This window comes from Nylanderia fulva, unplaced genomic scaffold (assembly GCF_048542155.1).
Source record: "Nylanderia fulva isolate GAGA-0341 unplaced genomic scaffold, ASM4854215v1 Scaffold125, whole genome shotgun sequence".
Taxonomy (NCBI): domain Eukaryota; kingdom Metazoa; phylum Arthropoda; class Insecta; order Hymenoptera; family Formicidae; genus Nylanderia; species Nylanderia fulva.
In genome coordinates, this window is record NW_028189464.1 from 225,546 (window position 1) to 240,274 (window position 14,729).

General features: G+C 40.6%; 2 protein-coding genes across 3 annotated transcripts in view; one reads left to right on the forward strand and one right to left on the reverse strand.

The window, feature by feature from the left end:
- Positions 1 to 14,729, reverse strand: part of pip (heparan sulfate 2-O-sulfotransferase pipe) — a 69,303-nt gene that overhangs the window by 40,925 nt on the left and 13,649 nt on the right. For both annotated transcript variants that reach the window (XM_029309854.2, XM_029309853.2), the window contains exon 2: positions 14,535 to 14,683. In XM_029309854.2, coding sequence (XP_029165687.1) covers positions 14,535 to 14,683 — 149 coding nt within the window. The remainder of the gene's footprint in view (positions 1 to 14,534; positions 14,684 to 14,729) is intronic.
- LOC146724589 (uncharacterized) lies at positions 7,730 to 9,133 on the forward strand. Its single transcript, XM_085479609.1, has one exon. The coding sequence runs from the start codon at positions 7,873 to 7,875 to the stop codon at positions 8,899 to 8,901; it is 1,029 nt and encodes a 342-aa protein (XP_085335735.1). The 5' UTR covers positions 7,730 to 7,872; the 3' UTR covers positions 8,902 to 9,133.

Genomic DNA, 14,729 nt, shown 5'->3' on the forward strand with positions numbered 1-14,729 from the left:
AGTGCTTTCGTGTATCAATTGAACTGTCGCTTTCACTATAACAAAAGCCTTCGCAAAGAGAAGCCGCTTTCAACATGTAGACGATACACTTCTTACCGTGCGTGTACCTGCATAAAATAGGGAATATCATACTTTACTTTCACTTACGTGCATTGTTATTTTACGTTTGGCTGGTCACTAGTTAAAATAAATACGGTCAACAAGATTGAATGTAAATCGTTCGCGTTCGAGAAGAGCTTGCAAATTCTTTTGCGCACGAGAATTTATTCCGCGCTGAATCGTATAGGTATAGGTTAGGCGTGAATGCGGAAGTGGATCTGCCTGCGGATCTTCTGTTTTAAATGAGGATGCTGCGATCGGAGAAAATTGCACATTAGACATCAGCAGTGTTTGCTGTTATCTAAATAAAATTATACAGCTGATCATTTAGATGAAATTTTGGTGTTATCTTATCTTCATATAGATAATAAAAATATGTATTATCTATATCTGCTTCTTAGATGAAAAAAGCATTATCTTTACTAAATTATCTAGAATAATTTTGAGATAATTTTGGTTTAGAATCATAACACATAAAAATATAATTAAATAGTAAAACCTAAGCTCCTGCTTAGGAAGCGATAAAAAATTATAAATAAAAATATGAATACATATATTTTTACATCTCTTTTACAATTAACAATTTTTTATAACTGCGTTTACATAAGTAATCTTAAAAATTATTATCTAGAAAATTATCTAAATTGCCATATAATTTTTTCTTTTACATTTAAAACAAAATCATCTTCATCTTATCTAAGATAAATCTACATATTTTCATCTCATCTTTATCTGGCTAATTTTAAAATCATCTAAGCACAACATTGGACATTAGTCAGTTTTAAAAGAGTATTTAGTATATAGAATATTAGTATATTTAGTATATTAGTATATAGAAATATCTGAATGAAGAATGATTACACTAAAGAATTCTAGTCTCAAAGTAAGAGAGGACTGCACACTATTTTATCTTAATATCTAAATATTCCTAAGTGTTTCTAGAACCCTCTATACTAAAAGAAGATATTCTTTGTTAATAACAGACAGTCCTATGTTGTTTATGTGTTCATCAAGTGTTATATATGGCTCCAAGTAGCAAAAGTAATCATTTTGATGATAAATTACGACAAAATACCTTTTGTTACTATTTATTACTATTTTGGATTATATTACTGCAGCAACGTATGTGGTTGTATAAAGTGGTCATTTATAGTGCAGTGTAGTGTTTGTGCATCGTGCGTTTAATAAATGATTTTAGCTTATTGTTAGAAGAATGAAGTTATTAAGTAAGTCGAAAAAAAAAATTTGAACAACTTAAGAGAAATGTTCACGAGTAAGTAACGCATAACCTAATTTAATCGCTCAGGTCTGTGTTGTAAAATAATATACTCTTTTATTTATATAAAAATTAGTCCTATTTTATAAATTAGGAATATCTAATATACTAATCTAAGTAATTTTTAGAACATTTTCTTTTTAAGAAAAGAGAACTCCTTTGGCGTCTAATTTAGAGCAAAATAGTCTAAAAATAAGTGGAAAATTCACAAAATGAGAATACAATTTTTTTCAGTGATAAGTGCTTCGTTGAAAGTAATACGACGTTATATACACGATGAATTATGTGACTCATTATAAGTCAATATATCAGCAACTGCTCATGATATCGAGAAAGTTCTTGATGATGATGACTTAATGATAAGAGAGAACCTATATTATTTATGACTTCTGTGTAGCTTCTCTAAAGCAAAATTAGCTTCTTACTTCAAATTCCCTATCAAATAATGTATGCCTTTCTTTTTTACAAAGATTAATATTCTTATTTATGAATGTGTTCATGAAATTACTTGGATTTTTGCTAGATTTCGTGACCGCGTGCACGATCGTTTTTGCGACCGAGACTAATCATTCCACGAGCGAGACGCGACCGTCTCCTTCATAGATCATTCTTGATCTCGATGTTTGCGCGTGAAGAGACGGGACACCGCGCATTCCTCGCGGACGATATTACTGGCTGTTGCCAGGCGATAACATCCAGGGATTGCCGGGGTGCAATACGAAGGAAGGTGCGAACGCATCCCCGCGAAGAGGTGGAAGACATCTCGTTAATCCACTTTGTCCCCGTCGAGTACATTTCTCGCGGGGAACCCTCTCAGTCTCCTTCACTTCTTCCTTTAATCACACACCGGAGTTGCACACGCCTGGCATATCAATAACATTCAGATCGTACACGCATGCTGGTTTAATTACGTTCCGCGTACTCTGATTGATCCCCGAGAGTAGAAAATCTTTCTGATTTTAATAATAGTAGCTATTAGTATGCGCGGGACGTCTATTTCTCGCACTGTCCCCTTCGCCGCGATTTTTTTCTCTTCAAACTTGCAGGTGATCGCACTTTCAACCCGATCATCGTCCTTTCATCCTCCACTCCCCCTCTTCCCTCCTCGCGTCGAGAGCGAATTACTTCGATAAGAGAGAACGCTTTCGGTATATATGAGCGATTGAACTTTCATTTCCATTCACATCGCCATTTATTTCGCCGCGAGCGATTAATCCATTTCTCCTTTTAATGCGCGCGCGAGCGCATAGCTTCTTCTCGCGGTCTCTGATTTATTTTCGCTCACGCGCGCCAGCAGTTTTTCCTTTCACCTCCCTTCGATGCGGCCAGACTCTCAGCTGGGCCCCGGAGTCAATTCCGCCTCCAGGGAAGGCATTCTTCATCTTTCACGTCTATTCTCGGTCACCTCTTCCTTCTGGTGAACGGCTCTTAAATGTATCGCACGGATCTCGCGGATTTTTTTTCAGTTTACCCGATACGGTCAATATAGCGCCTATAGCAATAATTAAAACTGTATATATACTAATCAATTATGAGCCGAAAGAAAATAAGTTCGATATGCTTTTATAAGGAAGTAATATGTAAAAAATTTTATTGATTTAGGGGGGTATATACTTTATCATAAAATAGAAACAAATTACATTGATCAACACTGATTTTATTGCTGTTAAGTAGCAACTTATATTAGATCGATTTTAGAGAGTAACTTTGTCGCTGATTCCAAATATGACATTAGTTTTTCTAGATAGGCTCTAATAATTTTAGAACCAATTTTCAGCAAAACCGTTGTCATTTTTAGATTTAGCACCCTTAAAGTATCTTAAATTCATTCAATTCTTTGGCAACTAAAATAAAATGTTTTTTGTTGATCAGTGTTATATATATTTGAAAGTACAATACTTAAATTAATTAGTCATGTAATGCACAAACAATATTTTTTCTTTCTAACGTAGATTCAATTTATATAATTGTACGTATCGTATAAATACAGAAAATACTTAAAGAATAAGTAAAATACATATATCTATAAAATGCATATTAGGATATAGACACACACATTAGCAAATGTGATACGTTAAGCAGAAAATTCTATTTTATATTCCATGAATTATAGATCGTCCAAAGTTGTATAAATTTTTATACAACATACACATATAGACGCATAAAAGACAATAGACTATGATTTAAAACGTTGGATAATATTTTTCACGATTTTATCTTTTTCTTGCGACTGACGCAATCAACAAAGTCTCTTTATCGCGGAAATGTGTAACTATGTACATATATTGCCTACATTCGATCTCCAATCGCTAATACGCGAGATCCCGTTCGAACGCACTGACTTTCGCTTTACAAAAACGAGAGGCCAACTGTTTGCTCTTTCTCAATTGTCGTGAGCGAAAATTTCTAGTAGAAAGTAATGCGGCTGGCCATTATAATAATTATAAGCTATGTTCGTAATACAATACATTGTTAATCATTGTATTCCGAGCACAGAGATGAATTTCTACGTAGGTTGTTTCTATGCCACGTATAACGTTTTTTAATTTACGAGCGGGTATGCGCCATTGAAAGTAAAGGCTGTTTCGCACGACTTTGCGGAAATAATAGTACTTAGTGATCTTTTTACGCGATATCAACGATTATTTTTATGATATTCATAAAACTTTTGTTGGTGGAATTATAAACTGTGTTTTTCTTAAGCTTCGCACATTTATTTTTTAAACATTTTGTTGATTTCTCTGAATCTAGAATTTTCTTTTATTTCATGACCAAGAATTATAAAAAAATTATTTAAAGTCTTATTGGTAGTACACCAAGAACAATGCGTGTCTAGTGCACAATGTTTATTTCCATCGAAAAATTAATTTTCGATGGAATATACGTAGTAATATCCATGTATGGCTCTTAGGCCTTTTTTTAGTTATATATATGTTTAAAAAAATTATAATCACATGTGATACCTCTCCTAAAATAAGTACTACGTAAAAAAACTTTAGAAAATAATTTTTTGTCAAAAAGGAGGTTTTGAAAAAATGTTTACATAAATGTAAACATATGCCTTCTCCCTTTATCCCTCCCTGAGAAATTACACTTCCTCAAAGGGTGAAAATTAGGTTTTTAATTTTTTTTCTTAAGTTTTGAACAAATAAAAAAAAATGAAATTTGGTGAATATTTTTTCTAGTAAAACGATATTTATTAATATAAGAGTTTTAACAAGGCTCTGTAATATAAATATAAATTTAACGTATAAGACGGGCAACAAGAGCCAAATCGCGGATGACAATGCGTTATCCTAACGAAACTAAATAATTTTTTCGTTAGAATTAAATACCGGTGCACAAGGCACCAAATTTTACTTGGACACGGCCAAGATTTTAAATATGAAATAATCTCATATTTGAGATTTAATTTCAATACCCCCTTTAACCCCCCTACGGAAAATAAATAAATGAATGCAAGAGAAAAATATAGATCCGAAAATCGCTGAATCGGGAATCGAACCCGAGACTTTTCGCTTGCCGGGCGACTGCTCTTCCAGCTGAGCTATTCAGATCCTTTCGATTCTATACTTTTCTCTGTGATTGATCTGAATAGCTCAGCTGGAAGAGCAGTCGCCCGGCAAGCGAAAGGTCTCGGGTTTGATTCCCGATTCAGCGATTTTCGGATCTATATTTTTCTCTTGCATTCATTTATTTATTTTCCGTAGGGGGGTTAAAGGGGGTATTGAAATTAAATCTCAAATATGAGATTATTTCATATTTAAAATCTTGGCCGTGTCCAAGTAAAATTTGGTGCCTTGTGCACCGGTATTTAATTCTAACGAAAAATTTATTTAGTTTCGTTAGGATAACGCATTGTCATCCGCGATTTGGCTCTTGTTGCCCGTCTTATACGTTAAATTTATATTGATATTTATTAATATTTTTTAAATCTTTCCGTATTGTTATAAAGGAACGAAACTAACTCTCTTCTATTCCATTTTTTATTAAAACTTTTTAACGGACGGAAATGTGATCATAATCTAAAAATATGCGTTAAGAAAGCTAGAAAATTTTTTCAAAAACTTTTATATTTTTTTATCTTTTTATTTCTTTTGTTTCTTTTTTCAATAAAATCCATAATTTTCAAGAAAAAAAATAAAAACCTTATTTTTACCTTTCCCCTTGGAGAAGTATAACTTCTCAGGGAGATATATAGAAGACATAGGTATATAAAAAATCCTCCTTAATTTTTGACAAAGAATTATCCCCTAAAATGTTTCGCACTTATTTAGAAACACTCTGTATATGTATACGAAAATACTGAATTTACAAGAAGCTGAATAATAGTTCAAAGAATAATAAGTAGTGATTAAAATATATACATATTCAAATAGATTGAGTATTTGCAAGATTGAAAATAGTACTTATAACTTTCTATCGTAAAAAGAATCGAATCTTTTTACAAATAGTATTCAAACTTCAAGATAAAAATAATCTTATATTGTAATATTTGTTACACCATCCACACACAAGTGCACGTGTACTTATAACTATATTTCAAAAGTATTCAATTTAAATTTCAAAGTAACACAAAGTTCTACATTCGATTACTTCAAGTACATTATATGAAATATTATTTTTTATGAGTATTATTCGACTCTTAGAAAATGAAACTTTATTATTGGATTCGACTAGAATTTTTAGTATATATTGAACTCGATATCATCCCTAATAATAAAGCCTCGCACTTTCGATCTTCGAATCAACAGAATTCGCGTTTGCTTCGGTGTTGGCTTTAAATAATAATAAAGCGACACCGCAACACGCACACGTAATTGCGAGAGCCGTAACGTAATAAATACACCCGGCGCGGCAAAGACCATGGATTTACCACGTGTGAAGCGAACGACGGGACGTGTACGAATAATTAGCTCGCGATTGCGAGTAAACGAAGCAACTCTCTTGCTACCGTTACGAATCCCGCGAAATGGATGTGGAATGGTAACTACTGAAGCGATAGAGATCTCCTTCTCTCTCTCACTTAACGCGCGCGCATGTATATATACATACAGACATACGCACACACACTTGTATAAAACGCATCTAGGGGGATATCTAGGGGTCATTAGTGAGAGCATTTCCTTCAACGAATTTGATGCCGCGACATCCGTGAGAGAATAAAGCGAGAAGAAAAATGTCTTTTATCAGTAAATTTTGGTATTTTGCGTTCAGAGAGATCAACAGCAAAAAGATATTCTTATCTTTTCCTATTTTCTTCGGAGAATAATAATACATAAACTTATTTAATGAAATAAACTGATAAAAAGATAAATGAAAATTTTAAATAAATTTTTAAAATATTTTATGTACGGACATTCAATAAATAAAGAAACAAATGGCAGTAGTTCAAAAAATATTTAAATAAATACAATATTTTCAAAATTATAAGTTGGTATCCCTCTTCATCGTCATTAATTTAAAACAGTAGTTGTTTGACAACTATTTTAGTATTCTATTTTAAAATCTATTATTCATTCAACAATAACAAGTTCTCTTGAAAATTACACTTTTAAAGAACAGTGTTTAACAATAAAATTTTTAAAGTATCTCAGAAAAGTATCAACCTATCTAAAATTTACTTTCGGATAGTCAAGCAATAAAAGTTATATGACTCAAGTGTGAATTTTTATAAGTGGGTTAAGTAGTTTAAAGTGATCAAAACAGAAAAATGAAAAATTAGACTAGAACGTTCTGCCATAGTCAATTTATAATCTAGACTTCATCCCATTAAACTCTTTGTTTGACCTTCTCATTTAGAGTTAAATTTTACAGTAACAAAGAAGTAAAAACAAATATCCAAAACTGGCTCAGATTTTAAGACAAAGAATTTTTTTGCTCTCCATAAAAAATCGAGTAGAGCAATGGAGTGATAGAGACGAGTGTATAATTGCAGTAGCACATTATGTCAAAGAAATGTTTAAATTCATTGAATAAATTATATTAAAATAATGTGGCGATAATATCGTCACATATTCCCCGGGTATAAGTAGAGACATACAAAAGGACGAAAACAAAAACGAGACAAAATAAACCAGTAGAGAGAAAACATAACAGACGAGACGTTTGACAACTAGCATCGAGACAGAAAAAAGAATAATAACACGAGTGAAAAAGATTAGGTGAGAAGATTCTCGAATGTCAAGAAGATAGGCGACAAGAGGAAATGTAACGCGCGATCAGGAGATTCGGTTTCCGACTGCTGTCGCGTGCGGATGTATACCGCGAATATTCTGTAGCGAACTCAAACGCAGCAATTATAACAGTTCTCATATTAAACCGATTTTTGATCATTTATCCACTGACACACACAGATCCTCGCCTGCACCGGTGCATAAGAACCCGGGACATAAACGATTATTAAAGTGGTGACCCCGACGTGATCGTGAATACGCGAAGTGCAGGGATAGTTTCGCGATCGAGTGTCTAGTGTGTGAGGACGGAAAAGGAGTGACATGCCGGTGATGCGAGACGGCGAAGACGCTATTCCACGCGTGGAGCCGGAGGCGCGGGCGCTCGAGCGGCCGGGGATTCAGGCGCCGAATTCGCACCTGAGTGCGATGCAATCGGCCCGGGCGGAGCAGCCACCGGGGTATTATTTACCTGCCCCCGAGGTGAGTCGAGTGGGCATGCGAATGCCAGAGTTCACGCCGACGGATCCGGAGCTCTGGTTTAACATCGTCGACCGGGGTTTCCAGGCCGCCGGAATTACGGTCGACGCGACGAAGTTCGGGTACGCGTTGACTGCCCTCGGACCGCGTTATACCACCGAAGTGCGCGATATAATTATGAATCCGCCCCCGGAGCGCGCGTACGAGACTTTGAAAACCGAGCTTGTTAAGCGACTAAGTCTGTCGCAGGAGCACAAGACTCGGAGGCTCCTTGAACACGAGGAGATTGGCGATCGAAAGCCATCGCAATTTTTACGCCACCTTTGCGGTCTTGCCGGGAACGTGGTTGGCGACCAGGTGTTGCGGACCATCTGGTTGAGTCGGTTGCCGGCTCATCTTCAGCCGCATTTGATGACGCGCGCGGCCGATACGCCCGAACAATTAGCGGACATCGCGGATGCGATAGTCGAGGCGACCCGTGCGCCGATATTTCAAGTGGCGGAGGCGACGAAATTTGTGACGCCCCAGGGTCAGAGTGCGGTTGACCCCGCGTCCTGGGAAGCGAGGATGGAAGTACGACTCGCGCAGATGCGGCTGGCCATGCAACAAGAGATGGCGGAGCAGCTGACAGCCATCCGGCGGTCAATCGAGGCGATCGGGAGCGGTCGTTTCGGAGAGGACCGCGATGACGACCGACGTCGTTCGCGTTCGCGTCCACGCCAGCGTTCGCATTCGCGCCCGCGAGAGCGATCAGGAAGCCGTGATCCGCCGGCCAGTGGAATCTGCTGGTATCACTGGCAATTTGGACCGAGTGCTCGACAATGCAGGCCGCCCTGCACAATGCAGTCGGGAAACGCGGGGGCCGGTCGCTAGTGGCGGCGAGTGACTCGGGCCACGAGGCGCGTCGCCTGTTCGTAACCGACGCGAACACTAAAGTGAGTTTTTTAATTGACACGGGCGCGGATCTCTGCGTGTATCCTCGGAAAATGGTTCGAGGACCGCGACAGAGATCGACCTACGAACTTTCGGCCGCGAACGGCACACCAATATATACATACGGGACAGAAACATTAGTTTTAAATTTTGGATTACGGCGTGCATTTTTGTGGCGATTCGTGATCGCGGACGTTTCGCGACCTATAATCGGCGCCGATTTTCTGGCGCATTACGGACTCCTCGTCGATCTGCGAAATTCTCGTCTCGTCGACCAGGTGACGAGCTTGACCGCGCGCGGACGATGCATCCGATGCGATGCACCCTGCGTCAAAGCGGTCACGGGAGAGACGCCGTATCACCGGTTGTTGGAGCGATACGCGGACATCGCGAGGCCAAACGGGCGCCCAAGAGAAGCGACCCACACAACGCGACATCATATAGAAACGACACCGGGACCGCCTGTCGCGTGTAGGCCGCGGAGGCTCGCTCCGGACCGATTGGCGGCCGCGAAGAACGAATTCAGAAGGATGGTGGAAGCTGGAATCGCGCGACCTTCAAGGAGTAGTTGGTCGGCGCCCCTACATATGGTGCCAAAAAAAGACGAAGAGTGGCGACCCTGTGGAGACTACAGGGCGCTGAACGCGCGAACGGTCCGGGATCGCTACCCGGTGCGACATATACAGGATTTCGCGCAGGCCCTCGGCGGTAGGAAAGTTTTTACCACGCTGGACCTAGTGCGGGCATACCACCAGATACCGGTAGCGGAGGAGGACATCCCGAAGACGGCGATCACCACGCCGTTCGGCATGTATGAATTTCCATACATGTCGTTCGGATTACGCAACGCGGCACAGACGTTTCAGCGGTTCATCGATGAGGTTTTGCGCGACCTTGAATTCTGCTACGCATACATCGATGACATCCTCGTCGCGTCATCGTCAGAGGAAGAACACCACGAGCACCTACGGACGGTGTTTGAGCGTTTGCGAGTATACGGGGTAGTGATCAACCCCACGAAGTGCGTATTCGGACAACGAAGGGTGGAATTCCTCGGATACGAGGTGTCCGACGAAGGAACACGACCGCTGCCGGCGCGAGTGGAGGCAATCCTTGCGTGTCAGATGCCGAGGACCGCGAAGGAATTGAGGAGGTACTTGGGCATGGTAAATTTTTACCGAAGATTCATGCCTAAAGCTGCCGAGATTTTGGCACCGCTCAATGATCTTCTTCGAGAGAACATTAAGGGCAAGACGCCGATATCGTGGACGCAGCAGACTCAACGAGCATTCGAAACATCGAGGGAAGGCTTGGCCGAGGCCGCGCTTCTGAGGCACCCGAGGACGAACGCGGAGCTCGCGTTGTTTACTGACGCGTCCGAACAAAGCGTCGGCGCGGCATTACAACAGCGGGGCAGCGACGGCTGGGAGCCGTTAGCTTTCTTCTCGAAGAAGCTAAGCCCAGCCGAATCGAAGTATAGCGCCTTTGATAGAGAGCTACTGGCGATATACTTGGCGGTCAAGAATTTTCGGCACATGTTGGAAGCGCGCGCGTTCGCGGTATATACCGACCATAAGCCAATCACCTTTGCCTTCCGACAGAAACCGGAGAAAAGCACGCCGCGCCAGTTCCGCCACTTAGACTACATCGGACAGTTTACGACGGACATCCGGCACGTGACGGGCGAGGAGAATGTCGTGGCGGACGCGCTATCGAGAATCGAGGAGCTCCAAGCTCCTATGAATTACGCCGCACTGGCGGAATCACAGAGGACCGATGAGGAGCTCGAGGAGTATTTGCGACGGGAGACGGGACTAAAGCTGAGCAAGGTGGAGATCCCCGGAACCGGAATCGCGATCTACTGCGACACAGCGACGCCGACACCAAGGCCATATTTGACAAGGTCTTTCCGTCGGACCGCATTCGACCTGGTGCACGGCCTGGCACACCCAGGGATCAAGTCGACGGGCAGACTCGTGGCGCAACGCTACGTCTGGCCGTCGATGAGAGTGGACTGCCGCAATTGGGCTCGTTCTTGTGTGCCCTGCCAGCGATCCAAGGTGTCTCGACACGTGTCGGCGCCCTTGGGAAAATTCACCGTACCATCCAACAGGTTCGAGCACGTCCACCTGGACATCATCAAGATGCCGGTCTCGGAGGGCAAGCAATATTGCCTCACGTGCGTGGACCGTTTCACGAGGTGGCCGGAGGCGTTCCCCGTACGAGACCAGGAGGCGAAGACGATCGCAAGGGTTTTTTACGAGGGATGGATCTGCCGGTTTGGGGCACCCCTCCGAATCACGACAGACCAGGGGACTCAATTTGAGTCCAGTCTGTTTCGACGACTGAGCGAGATGACGGGAGCGGAAAGACTGAGGACGACGGCATACCACCCGCAGGCGAACGGAATGGTCGAGCGGTTTCATCGCCAGCTCAAAGCGGCGATCAAGTGCCAGCAGAGCGACCGCTGGACGGAGACGCTGCCGACGGTCCTGCTGGGGATTAGAGCAGCGTGGAAGGACGACCTACAGGCGACCACAGCCGAATTGGTGTACGGACAGACGTTAAGGATCCCGGGACAATTCCTAAGCCGGCTGCCGACGGACAACGAGGACAGCGCCGTCGACCTCGTCAGGACGCTACGTGAGCAGTTCGAGAGACTGCGGCCGGTGGACGGAACCCGACACGGGGAGCGACGGCCGTTCGTTTACAAAGACCTAGCGACGGCCGGGCAGGTGTTCGTGCGACGCGACGGACCGAGGAAGATGCTGCAGGCGCCATACGAGGGACCGTACGAGGTTGTCAGCCGCAGCGACAGTCTTTGTCGTGCGTATGCACGGCAAAGAAAAAGCGATCTCCATAGATCGCATAAAACCCGCTTATCTGGTTACAGAGTACGAGACGGAAGATAGGGGCCCGACGGAGGCGACGGCGCAAGGCCGGGATGCAGAGGTCGATCGAGATATGCGCAAGGGCGCGAGGCCGCCTCGCCGACGGGGCGAGACGACGACGAGAGCAGGAAGAAAGGTTCGGTTTCCGGACCACTTCCAGGCGGGCCTGTGACGCGGAGGCGAGAACAATTATTTCGGGTCGCGAGGTTCCGAGAGAGCGACTATTTCCCTTGACCTATTAATGTTTCTGTATTTATATCGCTGTTCCATTGTATTCCATTTAGTTTTTTTTTGTTCCCAAGGAATTGACACGCGTACGCATAGGCGAGCACGAACGACCGTATTATGATCACATACTAGCGAATTTCTTTATGGTGTTGTGGTAGACAGGTGCAGTGTTACGTCGAGAAAAAAAAAAAAAAAAAAAAAAAAAAAAGTAACTCGCAGCGTCCACGCATCAGAATATCGTGCTATCGGTATAGCACTGGCGGGGGAGTCCTGTGGCGATAATATCGTCACATATTCCCCGGGTATAAGTAGAGACATACAAAAGGACGAAAACAAAAACGAGACAAAATAAACCAGTAGAGAGAAAACATAACAGACGAGACGTTTGACAACTAGCATCGAGACAGAAAAAAGAATAATAACACGAGTGAAAAAGATTAGGTGAGAAGATTCTCGAATGTCAAGAAGATAGGCGACAAGAGGAAATGTAACGCGCGATCAGGAGATTCGGTTTCCGACTGCTGTCGCGTGCGGATGTATACCGCGAATATTCTGTAGCGAACTCAAACGCAGCAATTATAACAGTTCTCATATTAAACCGATTTTTGATCATTTACCCACTGACACACACAGATCCTCGCCTGCACCGGTGCATAAGAACCCGGGACATAAACGATTATTAAAATAACAATCATTTAGTTTTTTATTTATCGAATGATCTTCGTATATTATTTCCAAACTTGAATTATTTAAAGGGATCCTTAACGATTGTCTATTTTATCGACCAATTATTATTTTCGTACTTCTAGTCTTTTGTCGCATTAATTTGACAGAACTAAAAATGTATTTCTACGATTGTAATACATACATCAATGAATCCAGGGAAGTTCGATTTCCCCGCAGATAGAAATGCCTGATGATTAGATTTCATCATATCATGATCTTCTGATATTGATTGAAATGCATTTGTATGTTTTGTAATCATATTACGATGATAAGTATTATGAGCATAAATTACATATATATGATGAAAAATGTGAGCTCAGATATTAATTTGAGCATATTTATATACTTATAATGACATTTTTTGCAAAAATTTTAAAAATATTATATGTCCGTGTTTTGAGTGGCATATGAGCCTGCATCTGTGTTTATTTTTTGTCATTATGTTTTAAGAAATATGAGTACAATATAAGTACAGAATGCATATATTTTGCTATTTGGGTTCATATGAAAAATAATTACAATATTACAATTTTCTTTATCAACTTTTATCTCGATATGACGTCTCGAATAACAGACGAACTGTCAATTCAACATATGTGCTTTATATAAAAAAATATACATTTTATATGAATATCAACACAAGATCCCTGAGATTAAGATACATGAAAAAAGAACTGTTATCCTCTAAATCTAGATTAAAAGTCTAATATAAAAGTATAGTTTGTATTACGATTTGTACGTACGTATGCGTGCATTGTAGATATAATAGAGCAGAAACAGCAATACATATTTACGTTCAAACCTATAATAATATTAAACGTAGCAAAAAGTAGCTCCATGTGTGCCATGTATACATGGATTTTTAATATATGTTTGATCTGGATGATTTATAATGTGAAATTCAAAATATCAGTAATTATTCTTCAAAAATTAGTCGGTAATTTCCTATATTTTTAATTCCAAAATGAAGGCGCTATTATTTTGTCGGAGTTTGTTGTTTGCTTAGGGACCTTACTAATGTGATAAAAAATGTACGGATAACGAGGACAAACACATCTACATGTGTATTCTCATGCGCACAAGAACATCTGTAACTCTTCTCGAATTCTCCATCCGCGCGTTCACTCTCTCACACCTTGACCTTCCTCAACCGGGAAGTTAACAGCACCCTCGGGGAGCTATGTACAAGCAGATAAAAGCGCATGTATAAACGTGTCTATTATGGTGCGCCTCTCGAGAGTGCCGGCTGACACGAGTGTAATTCCAATGTAGTTCATTTTCAGGCGACGGGAAACCGGAGCGCAGATTGTGTAATTAAATAGATAATCAGTTCCTTCCAATTAACAGTAACTAACAGTTATCTAGGATTTGTCCCCGTCGCTTCAAAAGGGAAATAAAAACTTTCTCAACGCTATTTTCTTGTGCGTTAATTATTCGCTTATTTACACGCATGAGCTATTTATTTATTGTCGTTCATTATTTGAACGGGATGATTGGAAAATTATATTACTTTTCACGGAATGTGGAACGCACACATCGTAAAATTTAATTTCTATTCTTTTAATAATTTAGAAATCTTTAAAATTTTTATTTCATTATATCCTTTTTTTAGAGTTTTTCTACATCCTTCTATTTTATTTATTGCTCTAATAAAGAGAAAGAAAGCGAGACGAAGATTTTTCAGTATCATATGTTTTAATTTTATCGTCATATATTTTAATACGTTACCAGATGAGAGTTGATTTGCCGAAAGTACGTCGTCTTCCCCCGGTTGAAGACGCACTTCCATCTTTTTCAGACGCGAATGCAGATCTCTTGTGTGTAGAAAAAGGAACAACGTACTGGAAATCGCCACCAAAGCGATCAACTCGATTGTCCTATAACAAAAAATATGTACGATAACTTAATAGGTTCATAAAACTT